Genomic DNA, 17,394 nt, shown 5'->3' on the forward strand with positions numbered 1-17,394 from the left:
TACTTATTTTCACATGGTGTTTGATTTTATGCAACTTTAGCCAAGAGTGAAGTAATACAAAGGTACGATGAATGCAGTGAGTGTCATTTTTGTAGTTTGGCAAGTTTAGAAATGGAATGTTTAAAGATATGGAACAAGATGATCCACTGTGGCAACCCCTAACGGGAGCAGCCAAAAACGAAGAAGAAGAAGAAATAGAATGTTTAGACAACCAATGGATAGAGGCACGAGGCAGGTGCCATGTACATTTACAAAATTCCATGAGAAACTGGCATACACTTAGGTGATCCCTTCTGCTTGATTTAAATTTAAAGGTTTAACCCTAAATGCATTCTTGTCTTTGTGCTTTATTCTTATTTGTGCAAGGCTGTTTCTGAACCGAATTAAACTATTCACTCTCACAAGCATTGCATTGCTGACTCTAACTGCAACTGTGTTTTATCTTTCTCCCTCTCTCTTTTGTTGCCACCTCTCTCTGCTTCCTGTCTTTTCTCATAGAGTCTTTCAGGATACATGACCCCTGGGACGCCTGACATGGCATCACTAACTGAAATGCGTCGTGTGAGTGTTGTCCTTGCCTGTTGTACAGTTCTCCATTCTTTGACTGCTCCATTATTTGTAATGTACATTGTTAATTGTTATTTATGTATTTTTACTTTATTTGTGGCTTAAACAGTTTTCTTTTTTTGCTCTTAAATTAACGTTTAGGACAGGGGTCCTCAATCCCAGTCCTGGAGAGCCTCAGTGGCTGCAGGTTTTTGTTCTGACCTGGTTGCTTAATTAGAAAGCAATTCTTGCCAATAAAGCACTAACAAGCTATGAAATTAAATTAACTCTGCTATGTCAGGTCATTCTCATATCCTAGATTTTCTTTCCCTTTCTATCATGCAAATGATTTGAAGGTTAAAATGGACGAGTAATTCTCAGTCCTTCACTTTTTTCTCTTCATTTTTCTTCCAAGTATTTAATTAAACCCAATAGTGCAGATAAATACACACAGGTGTAAATGTAAATAAGCTAAATGGAGAAATGCTGCTCTCTCTTGTCATTTGCATGTTATTGATAATAAGGAGCAATTAAAATAGCAGTTTAAGACAAAATTAAGCAATAAGGGCTCAAAAAAGTGCAGCAGACGTGTTACTTTAGCAATAAGTGCTTTTTATTAAGCAACTGGGTTGGAGCAAAAACCTGCAGCCACTGCGGCTCTCCAGGACCGTGATTGAGGACCCCTGGTTTAGGACAATCGCTCATTTTACTGGATGTGGGTTGATATGCTTTTTCTGAAACATGATGACAGCTATTAGATTATGTACTTTCCACATTACGTTTCATACTTAAACAAAAACAGTAAAATATTACCTATAGTATGGAGGCAAATTAGTAGATAAACTAAACCATTATTTATTATTTACTCAGTAATGCATAGTTTTACTTTAATTGTCAGATTTTACTGCTAATGCTATACTTAAATGATTTCTTAGTTGTGAGTACAACAACAACAACATTTATTTATATAGCACATTTTCATACAAACAGTAGCTCAAAGTGCATTACTGTGGTAGTGTTCTGTTTTTAAAGCTCTACTTCAGTTTTTAACTCCTATTTTTTTAAACTTATATTCAAAAGTAGGATATGAAGGTTTAAGATATTATGGATTGTAAAACAGATGTTAGTAATTTTTCTTTTCTGTAAATGCATGTTGCAGCCTTTTTGTCATTTCAGAGGTTTGACAATTAGAATCTTACTCCCATGAAAAGCCCTGAATAATATTTATTGGTTTTGAATGAATATTTAAATATCTTCTTTTAACATAATAATTATAAATAATAATTATTTGCATTTATATAGTGCTTTTCTCACTACTCAAAGCGCTCAGCAATTGCAGGTTAAGGGTCTTGCTCAAGGGCCCAACAGAGCAGAGTCCCTTTTGGCATTTATGGGATTCGAACCGGCAACCTTCCGATTTCCAGTGCAGATCCCTAACCTCAGAGCCACCACTCCGCCTAATACAGTGATATCATAAATATCTTCTGCTTAATAAATGGATGCCTAGACCTGCACCATAGTAATTTATCAAACAAGCACAAACTCATGATTTTTTTGTCAGCCCTGTGATTGATTGAAGTGATGGAAGGATCAATGAGCAACAAAGTAATAAATGTTTGGCTAATGTAGATCAATACCCCGAGGTATTTAACTCATTGCTATGAAACATTTGTTTTCTTAGCTACCTAGTGAAGATACCAGCAACTGCAAAACATATTTAATATCTGTCTTGAAAGCTGAAAGGTTAAATTGTCATGTCATGTTGTTTTATGTAATGCTGTTGCCTGATTTATTTGATTTATTTTTTTTTTTATTTTATTAAATTCATTTAAAATCAAAAAACATTCCATACAAGCAAGTCAAGTTTTACAAACCTAGGTTCAAATCAAATCAGCCCCCAACCATGAGAAAGAGAGCTAGGCTAACGAGTAGAACTTTAATAGTTGGGTTTAATAATAAATCTACTCTGTATATAAAATCCTAAGCCTAAACATGCAATGGTGACGTTTTTATCAGGGCTGTGGAGTTGGTAGATAAATCCTTCGACTCCCAACTCCTCCGTATTTAATATGCTAATGTATTTTCCATGTTGATTAAAGGAAGGCAACATACACGTCATTTAACCACAGAACTACTGGCTAGGAAGCTGACTCTCTACCATATTGGCCAGTTTAAATAAAGGACAAGAACCCCTGAACACACATCAGGCCATAGCACACACCTCAACCTACATCATTACACTTGTTTACACTCATATTAACTTGTTAAACACATTATATCTGAAATACAATTTTCAGATCCTGCTATTGACACTCTATGACTCTGAGCAAGTCACTTTACTTTCCTGTGCTCCATCTGAGATAAACAAAAGAAATGTAGCCATGTGTATCTCAAGTGTTTTAGGTTTCTTTGGATAAAGATGTCAGCCAAATACAGTTTGGTCCATATGTTTTTGGACAGTGACACTATTTTCAGAATTTCAGAATAGACTTTCAACTTTAATTTAAGGGGTTTACCAAAAATATCGCATGAGTCATTTAGGAATGACAGCCATTTTTCTGCACAGCCCCCCATTTCCAGGGGCTCAAAAGTATTTGGACATTTGACTGACAAGCTTTTCCATAGCCAGGTAGGTGCAGTTCCCTCATTATTTCATTAACTATTGAGCAGGTAAAAGGTGTGAAGTTTGCATTTGGAAGCTGTCTCTGTGAGCTGTCTGTATGAGGTCCAAACAACTATCCATGCAAGTAAAAACAGGCCATCATTAGTCTGAGAAAACAAAACAAACCCTTTAGAAAGATAGCAGGAAGACAACGAGTGGTCCAATCAACCATTTGGCACATTCGTAAAAGAGAAGGAATGCACTAGTGAATTCAGCAACACCAGAAGGTCTGGAAAAGCATAGAAGACAGCTGTGCTGGATGATTGCAGAATTATTTCCTTGGTGAAGAAAACCTCCTTCACAACAATTAGCCAAGCCAAGAACACTCCTGGGAGGTCAACCTGTCATTGCCAAAGTCTACAATCAAAAAAAGGCTTCATGAAAGTAAATACAGAGGGTTTGCCACAAGATGTAAACCACTGGTAAACCTCAAGCATAGGAAGGACAGATCAGACTTTGCCAGAAAGGATTTTTAAAGGCCTGTCCTTTTCTGGAACAGTTTTCTTTGGACAAAGGAAACTAAGATCAATATATACCAGAATGCTGGAAAGAGACAAGTATGGAGAAGAGAAGGAATGGCTGATGATCCGATGAACGCCACATTTGTAAAGCATGGGTGGAGGCTGTTTTATGGCATGATCCTGCATGGCTGTCAATGGAAGTCAGTCACTGGTGTTTATTGATGATATAACTGCTGGCAGAAGTAGCAGGGTGAATTCTGAAGTGTACAGGGCTCTACTGAATGCTGAGATTCAGCCAAGTACTGCAAAACATGAAAGGGCGACGCTTCACATTACAGATGTACAAGGAGACAAAACATCCTGCGACAGCAAAGCAGTGGAATATTCTTGAATGGCCAAGTCAGTCAAGTGTCTTCAACCCAACTGGCCATACATTTCACTTGCTGAAGACAGAAAGTCCAATGAACAAGCAGTACCTGAAGACAGCAGTAGTAAAGGCCCGTCAAAGCCTCTCTGGGGTGGAAACCCAGCACTTGGAGATGGCCAGGGGTTCAGACTTCAGGCAGCCATTGACTGGAAAGGACTTTCAACCAGATATTGAAAATGATTGTGTTATTTATAATTATGTTAGTTTGTCCAAATACTTTGTAACTCCTGAAAACTGGGGGACTATGTATAAAAATGTCTGTCTTTTCTAAACAGCTCATATAATATTTTTGTTAAACCCCTTGAATTATAGCTGAAAGTCCACACTTCAATCACACCTTGATTGCTTTGTTTCAAATCTATTGTGGTTGTCTACAGAGCCAAAATTACGGAAATTGTATCACTGTCCAAATACTTATGGACCTGACTAAGTGAATGTAAATACGTATGCTTGGAATAATAGTATAGTTACTGTCTCCAGTTGTCTCATACAATAATCTATTTTTGAAATTTTTAATTTGATCTTTTCTGGTAACCACTTTTCCCTTAGATCCCAAATATTTTGCTCTTTCTGAATTCTAAGTGTATAATGTTAATTGCCCTTTAAAGAGAAACACTCTTCAAAAGGACATACTTGACATAAACAGGATGAAGTGTCCCTGCAACCACTAGCTGCTTAAAGCTCTGTACCATAGAGAAACTCTGTTTAAAATATTGATCACATCTCGGTTTCACACAGAGAACTATAGACACCTGGTACAAGTTACCTAGTAGTAGTAGAACCATAGGACTTTTGAGATCTCCACAGCTTGACTCAATGTTATTTTGAAGAAGTTATCTGGATAGGGTTAATGAACTTTGCTGGGCTGAGAGGCTTGTCCTTGTAAAATTGTTCTAATCATCCATGTTGCTTTTGTCATTCAGAGTGAAAATAAGTTTGCACTAAACAAGCAATCAATTAACAACATACTCCGCATATTATATATTTTACACAGTCTAGAGTAGTGGTTAAGGCACTGGATTTTTACACCACAAGACTTTTACATATCTACCTCGTTGGTTAACCCTAAGCAGGTTAACTTTCTGAACTTTAACTGTAAGAAAAAAATACTGGTAAACAGCTCTAACATATCTTGACCTTGTAAATTGTTGTGGATAAAGATGTTAGGCAGATATATAATATGATGATTGTGATCACAATTTAATCATCTGCTGAAAAAAAATTCTAAATCAAAAATATTTTACTTAATGTATAGCCTAAGAAGGTCATGAACTCAAAGTTGTTTTTTGTCAACTGCAAATTTAAAGATACTTTCTTTTTTTCTTTGTTTAATTCACTAGCTTTGTGTTATCACTTTCACACCAGACTTCAGACTTTTTATTATTATTGTTGTTTCTTGTGATTCACATAGATAGATAGATACTTTATTAATCCCAAGGGGAAATTCACATACTCCAGCAGCAGCATACTGATAAAGAACAATATTAAATTAAAGAGTGATAACAATGCAGGTATAACAGACAATAACTTTGTATAATGTTAACGTTTACCCCCCGGGTGGAATTGAAGAGTCACATATTGTGTGGTCTCCTCTGTCTGTCAGTGGAGCAGGACGGTGACAGCAGTCTGTCGCTGAAGCTGCTCCTCTGTCTGGGGATGATACTCTTTAAGTGGATGCAGTGGATTCTCCATGATTGACAGGAGTCTGCTCAGTGCCCGTTGCTCTGCCACGGATGTCAAACTGTCCAGCTCTGTGCCTACAATAGTGCCTGCCTTCCTCACCAGTTTGTCCAGGCGTGAGGCGTCCCTCTTCTTTATACTGCCTCCCCAGCACACAACCGCGTAGAAGAGGGCGCTCGCCACAACTGTCTGATAGAAAATCTAGAGCATCTTATTGCAGATGTTGAAGGACGCCAGCCTTCTAAGGAAGTATAGTCGGCTCTGACCTCTCTTGCACTGAGCATCAGTATTGGCAGTCCAGTCCAATTTATCATCCAGCTGCACTCCCAGGTATTTATAGGTCTGTACCCTCTGCACACAGTCTCCTCTGATGATCACAGGGTCCATATTGTGAATTATTAAATGTTACTGTAAGGTAAATGCATTCTTATTGCAAAATATCAGTATATCAAGTTTTGTTATTGGATACTTACACAGTATTGTTAACACCTCCTACTACGTTGTAATTTATAAATTATATTAAAGACATTATTTGCATATATCTTTGTGGAGTTTGAAAGATTAATTAATATCTGCTATGTCATTGTGCTAATGTTTTAGTATTTCAAATACAGGAAAGTATTAGCGTTTAGCTTTGTTAGCTAGAGACCTCAGCATTTTTCCTCTGGAGCTCTAACAGAGTTACCATTGGGTTCTTGGTCACCTCCCTGACTAAGCCCCTTCTCTCCTGATGGCTCAGTTTAGATGGCCAGCCAGCTCTAGGAAGAGTCCTGGTCGTTTCGAACTTCTTCCACTTACGGATGATGGAGGCCACTGTGCTCAATTGGACCTTCAAAGCAGCAGAAATTTTTCTGAAACCTTCCCCAGATTTGTGCCTCGAGACAATCCTGTCTCAGAGGTCTACAGACAAATCCTTTGACTTCATGCTTGGTTTGTGCTCTGACATGAACTGTCAACTGTGGGACCTTCTATAGACAGGTGTGTGCCTTTCCAAATCATGTCCCATCAACTGAATTTACCACAGGTGGACTCCAATTAAGCTGCAGAAACATCTCGAGGTCGATCAGGGGAAACAGGACGCACCTGAGCTCAATTTTGAGCTTCATGGCAAAGGCTGTGAATGCTTATGTACATGTGCTTTCTCAATTTTTTTATTTTTAATAAATTTGCAAAAACCTCAAGTAAACTTTTTTCACGTTGTCATTATGGGGTGTTGTGTGTAGAATTCTGAGGAAAAAAATGAATTTAATCCATTTTGGAATAAGGCTGTAATATAACAAAATGTGGAAAAAGTGATGCACTGTGAATACTTTCTGGATGCACTGTATGTGCATATATATGTATGTATATATCAATTTTTTTTCTTTCATAACATGTGGGGAACTCATAAAAATTGCTGATTGCAGTAAAGTAGAACATAACTGAAAAATGTAAAGGTTATTTTGGGGAGTTTTCAGCATAGTCTCTTTGAACACTGAACACTAATACTCATGGTGTAATGTTCATGAATTTCTACTGTGCCACATGGTAACATATTTTGTGCAATGACTTTATCCTATAGACAACTTAAGATCTTTATCACTGTCACAGTGAGTGGTTTGGAGATCAAGGTACGATTTTCTTCAATTCCATAATTTCACAGGGTAGCCCTTGCAAACCGTACTATGTGAGGAGAAGCATGTTGACATCTTTCTTCTCCAGTTTTCCCTTATTAATTGCCATAAACACCAAAGCAAATCAGCATTATATTCGACAGATATGTGGGTTTTTTGAAGTAACCAGTATGAGATTAGTTTGGACTACACGGTTAGCAACATAAAAAAAAAAATGCTACATATGATCCTGCTAGTGGTAGATTGGGCCTTTAAATTCTTTGGTGTTGGATAAACCTAATGTTTCCATTGTTATGATTGTTGCTCTAGACTCTGATTCATAATAATATATCCATGTTTCATCCCCAATTATGAAATGCTTCTGACATTTCTTCCAGTCAAAATTCATTAGCTTAAGATTCTAATTGGGATACTGGATATAGTGATGCTTCATTTCACGAATGAACGTTCTGGGTGCCCAAATTGTCCAGACCTTTCTCATATTTGTTAATGACAAATGTCAACTAAAAATAAGTAATTTCTGTAGTGTATGCTATCAAACACACTGTCATTGTATATCTGCATTATGATTTACCCCATGGTGGCAACATTTTCTTCTTTTCTAGATGTCAAATGCTGACCCTTGGGGTTCTGTCACAGTGGAGTTCTGCAGCCCATCACTTGACCAGTGGTATATGAATCGTAATGGTCATGAACACGTTGACATAGCGAGAATTAACTTCCTTGTGCAGTTTCTCTATAGCATTAACAATTTAGTGGTACCACAGTATTTGAATTTGTGACTTTGGCATGTTTTGAAATAAAGATTATACATACTTAGGCACAAAAGCTAGAAATGTATTATTCACATATTTTCTAATACACATGATCTACTCGTTGAACACTTGGAAGATCAGAACTGTAGAATACCCATTTCAGGTTCAGGCTCAAAATGTGATCCCCCTTTATTCATTTGAAATGGTTTTTAAAATTATGGAATTGGTGTCCTTATAGTAATTAATTAGTAGGGGATTCTGCCACCATAAATTACATGTTCCTTTGTAATAGTTCACACTTTGGCATGGATTCTCATATAGTGATTGGCTTTAGAAAAAGGAGTTTCCTTTTAATGAATGACTGCGCTGAGCTCATTTCAATGAAACAGTTTTAATTTCTGGAATAGTCTGAAACTTAGGCTTCCTAAAACAGTTCACATTCATTTGATTGGGATATGGCAGAAGCATCAGTTTTCTTGAAGCCGTGTAATATCTGGGTGATAATTAACCTTTCTAATTTTTTTTTATGTACTTCATTCCAACGCTGCTGACGTTTTCCCAATTAGGCCATATTGCTTGAATTCTGGGTATGTAAGTTAAGGCCTACAAATGCTTTCATCTGCATTTCGGATGGTTCATATACACTGATGAAAAGCATTTGTGACCCTTCCTGTGTTCTTGTGAGTAGTGCTGTCAGTCAGCTGGTGTGATCTTATGTTGAGGGTGATTCAGTGGATGTACAGTACTTTTCCTTTTGGCTCTTAATAGAAGTTTTTCCTCTATTGTTTCGCTGTTAGCTGTGTCATGTCATCTTCCGTTCCATGACTCCCAAGTTCTCCTCTCCTTGTCTCCTGTAGGACAGCACAAGCTCTGTTGGTTCCGGGGAGTTCACGGGCATTAAAGAACTGGATGATATCAGCCAGGAAATTGCACAGCTTCAAAGGTAATAATGACAGGTCCTTTTTGGTCTGACCCAGAAAAAAATCGAAAGCACACATAGTGGAAAACGGAGAAATATATGATGAGCAGATTACTGTAACAGATGGATAAGACAGTCTTGAGTTTCTGTGCGGCTTAGACAGAGCCAGTAATTGCAAAGCAGCCAGAAGGAAACCCTTTCACAATAGTGAGGCTTAAAACATCCATGGAACAAGATCAAGATTCAGGATTCTTTATTTGTCACATACATAGTTATACAGGACAACACGCAGTGAAATGCATCCTGATCCGCTTATCAAAAACTGTGCAAAATTAGAAGACACATTTATCTTCGTATTAAATAATCACTTTCACTTTACATCAGAAAGAAAACAGAACATATTGAAAATAAAAATCATTTGGAAACTTTAAACTTAAATAGTTTCCTTTGGATCACACTTTATAGCTAGGATGATGAATGTTTGTGTGGAACCCATCATCTTAGCCTTGTAGTCACTGACTTGTGGATTTTCAGGCTTTATTCTTTGTAAAAGTAGTAGAGAAAAGAATACCTCAGGCACTTTGTCAAACTTGTCCTCTGTTGACTCTGATCATTGCCTGCCAGAAAGAGAGTGGCACTTTATATGAATATTTATATACAGTATATATTTTTTGCTCAAAACATCTTACAGGAAAGCAAAAGGTGTTTCCACATGAGAAAGTTTGCTGACATTGCCTTAGCTTTTTTCCATTGTGAGTACAGATGTTTGGGAATACAGAGTGTCTTTGAAATACTGACACAAATTAAACATAGCCTGACTTTTTAAGTATTTAAAAGTGGGATGGAGGAGTTTATTCATTTACCTCCTGCATGCTTTTGTTCAGTGTTCCTTCAAAAATCCTCAATTTTCCTTAAATCCATACCTTGAATTGTGTTGTATTTTTATATGTATGCTTTTGTTTTGTTAATTTGCATTAGTTCTTTTGCCAGAAAAATCCCATTAGTATTTCTGTCATGTTCCTCAAAACTGGATTTGTTTTTACTATGGGGACAAAATAAAAGAAACAAAGGCAGAATCCTTTTATTTCCATTTGCTGTGTCTCCAGAATTAATTTCTACTAGACACTGGTATATGTTGAAAAATAAGAATTTGTTTATATTTAATTTTATGTTATTTATCCTGGCTAATATTTGTTAATGTTTGGGAACATAATAGAAAAAAGGCATAAAATGCACACCACAAAGGAAAAAGAAGGTAAACTGGATTTTTCTGTTCACAAGGTTAAGCAGATTTCCTCGTCTCTTTCCCCTTAAAACTCTCCTAAACTGAAATGATGATCTATTTCTTTATATTTTCCTTTCATGTGTGTATTTTATAACCCTGTTTCTTATTTCCATTATGCTGCCATAGCACCATTGCTTTTACACAGTGGAATGCTCTCAGGTAACCAATTACCAAAAAAAAAAAAACAACCTGGAATGATGGGAGTTGGCTTTAAACTGTTATGGTGGGGTCAAGGTATTAATTAATCTTTTTTCTGGAGATGAATGTTTGCTTCCATTCCTTTAGTATCTAGCGTTGTGCTTTCTTGCAGAGAAAAATTCACTTTGGAGCAAGACATAAGAGAGAAAGAAGAAGCCATCAGACAAAAGTCCAACGAGGTGCAGGTAAGAGTGTGCTCAAAGAAAACCCTCGTGTCAGTTTCTATCTGTTACTATTTCATCCATCCATCCATTATCCAACCCGCTATATCTTGACTACAGGGTCACGGGTTGGTCTGCTGGAGCCAATCCCAGCCAACACAGGGCACAAGGCAGGAAACAAACCCCGGGCAGGGCACCAGCCCACTGCAGCTGTTACTATTTCAGTTATTAAAAAAGGGTACTAGGGTGTTGTACCGTGTTAGCCATTATGAATGTAGAGAAGAGCCAAGCAAAATGACACCTTTTATTGGCTAACTAAAAAGATAACAATATGCAAGCTTTTGAGGCAACTCAGGCCCCTTTTACATCTTGCCTGAAGAAGGGGCCTGAGTTGCCTTGAAAGCTTGCATATTGTAATCTTTTTAGTTAGCCAATAAAAGGTGTCATTTTGCTTGGCTCTTCTGTACATTAAAAAAGTGGTGCACTAAATGTGTAGCAAGCTGACCTAATGTGGATGTTGGCTTGTCATAAACATTGGGTTGAGGGAAAAAAAAATCACAGCCTGCAACCCAAATAAAAAATCAACAATAACAGCAACAACAATGACTATGTAATAATTATAATCTTCAAACTGTGATGGGATTGGGGATACAAAAGGACCACGGCCATGGGATTGCAACTCTAGGCTTTGAATTAAATCAGCCTTTAAGCAGACCATTCTAAGTACAGGCATCTCTCAAATGGGCTTACATCAAGTCTTGTGTCAAAACTTGAAAAGTATCATTCTCTTTTATCGTTCACCATCTATGATTTGATTGATGACATGCTGTACATTTTGGCCAAACATGCTAAAAGGTTGTTTTGCTGGAAGAACTCTGTCATTGTACATTGACTGGATGATGATATTGAGTTCTTTGCTTATGTGGACTTGGGCACAGTAAACAGAAATTGTAAGTAAATGGTTATAGATAGTCACTATACATCAGTTTCATTGAGTTTTGAGATCATATTCGACAAAACTCAAAGTTTATCTCAAAGACTTAAGTTCAGTTTAAATGGTTATTGCTTTTTTGTTGCTTTGATATGAAAATTATTTTGCTGTTATCATCAATGAAAGTGACATGCTAGGCTGGGTGGTTAAATATACTCCTTCCTTTATACATATGTGTTTACAGTGCAGCTCAACTTTAAATTATTTTTTCACTCATGTGACACAGACTCCGCCCCTTGAGTGAAATGAGAAATGCAAAAAAACGCAGACTGTTTGCAGTACTCTGTCATGGCCCAATTGCTATGCATTTTCTTGAGGCACTTCAAGCGTGTATTTTTCCGAGAGAGTCTTGCAAACAGGCTTTCCTGTAAGTAAACAAACATCCCCTTCAAAATTCTGAACTTGCTTAAACCCCTACGCATCTCTATTGTGTCAACTGATTTCTATGTACGAATCAGTAAGCTATGGTTTTCGGTTTCTTTTTCTCTTCATTGCCACCATGAGCTGACTAATTCTCAGATAATTCTGTATTATATACAATTTGAAGTCAGCATGGCTGGCTGGTATTCGTGGTTACTTATTAAGTCTTATCTGTCTGATCAATTTATTTTAATATATTTTGTTCATTTAGGAGAGACATCTATGCATAGTCATATCAGATTTGAGTTGCTTGTAAAATTAATATGAACATTCAAGCAAAAAAATCAGAATTGAGTTACTTTTAATTGTAATCTGGATGAAGCCTTAGTCATCTGTAGCAACCTATAGACTCAAACCCATCTAGCATGGAATATTTCAACTAATATTTACCATCATAACCTTTCATTGCTGTTAAAACTTTAGGATTGGGAGGGCAAATGCACCTTGACCTTCCCTAACAAAACCTATGTCAGTCATCCTTTGGTACTCCGCTGACTCACCAGGGCATGGTAAATCATTTTGCACTATGACTGGTGAAATATTTATTATATTCACAGTCTTTGGAGTAAATTGACACTTGACACTTAATTCAGTCTGTTAAGTTAATCTTAGTTTTGTTTTTACTTAATGGATCAGAAAGATTGAATAATTTAAAGCTGAAAATTCCCTTCTAATGATTTGGACTACTTCCTGAGTTGCATGGAAGTGCTTCTTGTCTTTTTAGATATTCTTCCATGTGCAAACAGTCTCAAAATCTCACCCTTAATCTGAATTTTCTGTAGGAGCTGCAGAATGACCTGGATCGGGAGACGAGCAGTTTACAAGAGCTTGAAGCTCAAAAACAGGATGCTCAGGATCGCTTAGAAGAGATGGACCAGCAGAAAGCAAAGCTTGAAGACATGTTAAATGATGTGCGGCAGAAGTGCCAGGAGGAGTCTCAGATGGTGAGCATCCAACCAGGCTCTGCAGTGCAGATTGTATTGTTTACATTTATGTGCTTGGCAGGTAGCTTTACCCATAATAACCTACAAATCATTATTATATGAAGGTACAAGCAAGAGAACCATAAAAACATTTAATTATAAATACTATGGTAGTAAGTTCTATTCCATATGACACAGCACAAAAAAATCATTTGAACAAAATGGGTAAAGAAAAGACAGACATACCATCTGGTTGTATTACAGTGTCTGTGTCAAAGGTTACCCATCTTTCAGCAGCTTCTTATTTGTGTTTGTACAGCTAGTCTTCCCTGAATGTTGTGGGGTTTATTATCCAGTTACTGCCCCTTGTCCAGAAAAACACTGGGCAGAGAAGTTCAGGAGGCATGGTATTCATTTGTCACCTGGGCTCCTCCTCTGCCTCCTCATTTCCTAACTCTTTTTTTTTTTTGGTCATTACTGATTAAGTCATGTCAGATGTTTTGGCCACATATAACTCATGATAGCAATGTTAGTCTTCAATAAGCACACCAGTTTGAATGTGAAATACTTTCAAAAATGCAAAAAACAAGAACTGAAAAAGAATGCAAACACCAAAAAACTAACAACATCTGTGCATGCCCACAAGGAAGATACATTGTCTTAAAGGGGACAATAATTTAGTATTAGTATGTTTACCTTAATTATAAACTTAATAAGCAGCTCATTCTTTAACAGGCCAAAAGTCAAATCCTGAATACTCGTTTCGTTGTTTAAATGGTTTGTCAGTTGTAAATAATAATGGCATCAAATTGCACAAACAACAAAAATAAAATTATACACAAAAAAGCATGGAGCTGTGTTAGGAGAAACACACAACGTGTCATCTTTCTTGATATGCCATAATAGATTCACACTAACACTGTACTGATGGAATTCTTTTACTCCACTTCTCTGATCAGCCCACACTAATATTGTTCTTCTAAATTGCCTAGCTGGGATAGGCTCCAGCAGACCCCCATGACTCTGTTCAGTACTAATCGGAGTAGAAAATGACTGACCGACTGACAATTCTGGACATCTCTGTAAATGTCCTACAACCATTCACACTTGTCATCAGTGATTTGCAGCATTTAGAGTTTGATCTATTTTATATTGTACCTCATATCTAAAATATCTGCCAAAATGGGCGATATAGGTGCAAATAAAACTGGAGATCCCCTGTATATTGCTCTTCACCTTTTGAGTATCATTATTTATAATAATTCTTGTTGTAAAAGCATTTCGGATTGGCTTTTTGTCTCTCGCTCTTTCTGTCTAATTGTGAAATGAGTGCCATCGCTTTCCTGTCTAGCTATTAAACTGTCATGCTTTTCTGTTTGGAGACTTACATGTGGCTAGTGTGGTGTTGGGCAGAACAGAAGCGTGGTGATTAGTCTTACTGCTGCACAGCCCAAGAAGAGTGGGTTTGAAGTGCTGACCTGGTCACTACCATTGTGGAGTTTACATGTTTTTCCCATTTGTTTGTGGGTCTCTCCCACTGCTCCATAGTAATCCTTTTTTCTCCCACATCTCATATATTTGCTGGTTAGGTTATTTGGAGTCACTTCATTGGTCTAGTATGAATGACTGCACCCTGTTTACGGCTGGTTCCATCTTTAGGCTAAATGCTGTTACAATAGGCACTAGTTCCCCAGATTCCTGAATTTAACAGTGTACAAAAAAGGATTATTGTAGGGTTTCAAGTGGCACCAGGAATTTCTCTGGAATTCTGTATCAAGTTTAAGAGTCTCCAAACTTCAAGAAAAAGTCCTTCAAAGAACTTCTCCTTTAAGAAAAAGGTCTTCAAAGAGCTTCTGCATCACATTGAAGCTTTTTTTCCTCCATTATCCTTAGAGAAACACACTGTGGTAGTATTGTTAAACGATTTTATTTAACTTGACTCCTCTGCCTGTTTGTTTGTCAGGGTCAAATCTTGCAACTGATTTTAAACCCACTTTTGGCGAACAAAATTTCTTCAAAGTTTTCATACGTGTTCAGTATCGGTAACAATTCAATAATTCATCAAAACCGATGCAATTATGTAACAGGTTTTGCTGTAAGCAATGGTCATGCAATTCCAATTAATGCACACGCAACAATAACTGAGAAAAAATATAGTGAGATATAAGAGCATACAAGTGAGAGACGTGTTGAATTGCCCCCACTTGCCTCTTCCAGTGAGTGGAGTGGATAAATAGACGTGCCGACTTTACTTGTTTAGTCTTGCGAAGGAGTAGCCTTGATGATCACGGTGAGGAAGGATTGCCGTAAGCTTGCTGTTCTGTTGTCAATTTTTATTTTTCGCAGCTATTGAGCGCTAATCCCGTAAGAGCCTGAACAGAAAAATAGAGACCACGATATAATTCTTTTTAGTATTCAAATAATTCTGCAAAGAAGATATATTAAGTAATACTTTTAAAGAAGCTTCCCGTTCATGAAAAATGATTAAAGAAAAGTCGTTTGCAAAATATTCAAAAATAAAATATATAAAAAAAATTTAAGTAAAACAATTTTATTTACTTTAGTTATAAATGCACTGAAAAACAACATATAAATTATTTTTTAACCACAATTTTTGTGGTTATGTGTGGCTAAATAAAATCATGGAACTTTAAAGGATGCATCTTAAAGTGAGCACGGAATGGGATGAGAATCTTTCTAGACAAGGTCTGTTTTATTGGAATTACGCATTTAACCATATTTTCTTTAATGTTCTTCTATTTAGATTTCTTCACTACAGACACAGATCCAGTCTCAGGAATCTGACTTGAAGAGTCAGGAGGAAGAACTTAGCCGAGCAAAGGTGGAGCTAAATCGTCTACAGCAAGAGGAGGCTCAACTGGAGCAAAGCATTCAAGCAGGCAGAGTACAGCTGGAAACCATTATAAAATCCTTGAAAGCGACACAGGATGAAATCAATCAGGTGAGTCTGCTTCTCCATTCTCTCTGGCCACATTTAAATGTAAGCCCCTAGGTGACAAGCTAATATATATTTTTTTTTTTATATATATCTTGAGGATGAGCATATTGGGATAATTTGTCACCATATCTTGGCCAGCTTTGAGTGTCTGTGTTTAGTACATAAGAAATTTGACAAATGAGAAAAGAACGTTCAGTCCATCAAGCTTATTTGTTTAACTAATAGCTAAGCTGTTCCAGTATCTCATCCAGAAACATCTTAAAAGATTGTTAAGTTTTTTGCTTCGACTCTATGTTTTGGTAGTTTCTCACAACTCCTTAAGTAAAGACCTGCTTTCCAGCTTCCATCCTAAACACACTTTCCATTAACTTCCACTAGAGTCTCTGGGTATGTGATCGACTGTTTAATTTAAAGAATTCATCTGGATCTAATTTATTAATGCCTTTGATAATTTTCAAGACCTAGATTAGGGCCCAATACAGTCTGCCCTGCTCGAGTGTCTCTTCTCTGCAATTGCTGGTAGGTCTTTTTTTGTAGCCTAGTGACTAGAATTGCACTTTGTACTCTAGGGGTGGTCTCCCTAATAAAATATATAGTCTAAGCATAAAATCCTTCAATTTATATTCACATTAATATGAAATAACCTAACATTTTTTAGAACATTAGAAATATTTAGGCAAGAATAGGCCATTCAGCCCATAAAAACTTACTAGTCCTATCCACCTAATTCTTTCAAAATAACATCAAGTCGAGTTATGTAGGTCGCTAAAGTCCTAGTGTATACCACACTATTTGGTAACTTATTCCATGTGTCTGTGGTTCTCTATGTGAAGAACTTCCTAATGTTTGTGTGAAATTTTACCTTTAATAAGTTTCCAACTTGGTCCCTGTACTGTTGTTTTTATTTGATTTTTTCGATTGCTTCTGCTCATTACTTAGATCAGTGGTCCCCAACCTTTTTGACACCAAGGACCACTTTACTAGAAGCAAATTTTTCCAGGGACCGGTAGGGGGTGGGTTGAGGATTTGGGGCGGGTTCATAGGGCAGTTTTATACACAATTTACATTACATTTCTATTATTAAGTTATAATATTGTAATCAAAATTATACAACTTACCATAATGCAGAATCAGTGGGAGCCCTGAGCTTGTGTTACTGCAACCAGACGATCCCATTTAGGGACCATGGAAGACAGTGACACACGAAGTGTGTTACTTATGTTCAGTCTACTCCGTAATCTCGTTTTGGTTGCTGTCACTGACAATGCCGCCTTACAAAGATAGGATGTTGGAAATGGAAGCAGACTTTTCAGTGCTTTGGTGGCAACCTCAGGATATTCCGCCATTACTTTAATCCAAAACGTATGGAGATTTGAAGTTGTCTCAAACATACT

The 17,394-nt window shown here is 37.0% G+C and overlaps 1 protein-coding gene across 13 annotated transcripts in view; it reads left to right on the top strand.

Annotated features, from left to right (window-relative positions):
* eps15l1a (epidermal growth factor receptor pathway substrate 15-like 1a) overlaps nucleotides 1–17,394 on the top strand; it is a 280,134-nt gene that overhangs the window by 113,232 nt on the left and 149,508 nt on the right. For 10 of the 13 annotated variants that reach the window (XR_005635392.1, XM_039767016.1, XM_039767020.1 and 7 more), the window contains exons 12-16: nucleotides 499–561; nucleotides 9,002–9,087; nucleotides 10,659–10,731; nucleotides 12,901–13,062; nucleotides 15,806–16,003. Coding sequence is in view for 12 of the 13 variants with exons in the window: in XM_039767016.1 (XP_039622950.1) it covers nucleotides 499–561; nucleotides 9,002–9,087; nucleotides 10,659–10,731; nucleotides 12,901–13,062; nucleotides 15,806–16,003 (582 nt within the window). In the remaining variant the exon portion in view is untranslated. The remainder of the gene's footprint in view (nucleotides 1–498; nucleotides 562–9,001; nucleotides 9,088–10,658; nucleotides 10,732–12,900; nucleotides 13,063–15,805; nucleotides 16,004–17,394) is intronic. The other 3 variants (XM_039767023.1, XM_039767027.1, XM_039767029.1) reach the window with 1 other exon arrangement.

The sequence above is a fragment of the Polypterus senegalus genome, chromosome 10 (assembly GCF_016835505.1).
Source record: "Polypterus senegalus isolate Bchr_013 chromosome 10, ASM1683550v1, whole genome shotgun sequence".
Taxonomy (NCBI): domain Eukaryota; kingdom Metazoa; phylum Chordata; class Cladistia; order Polypteriformes; family Polypteridae; genus Polypterus; species Polypterus senegalus.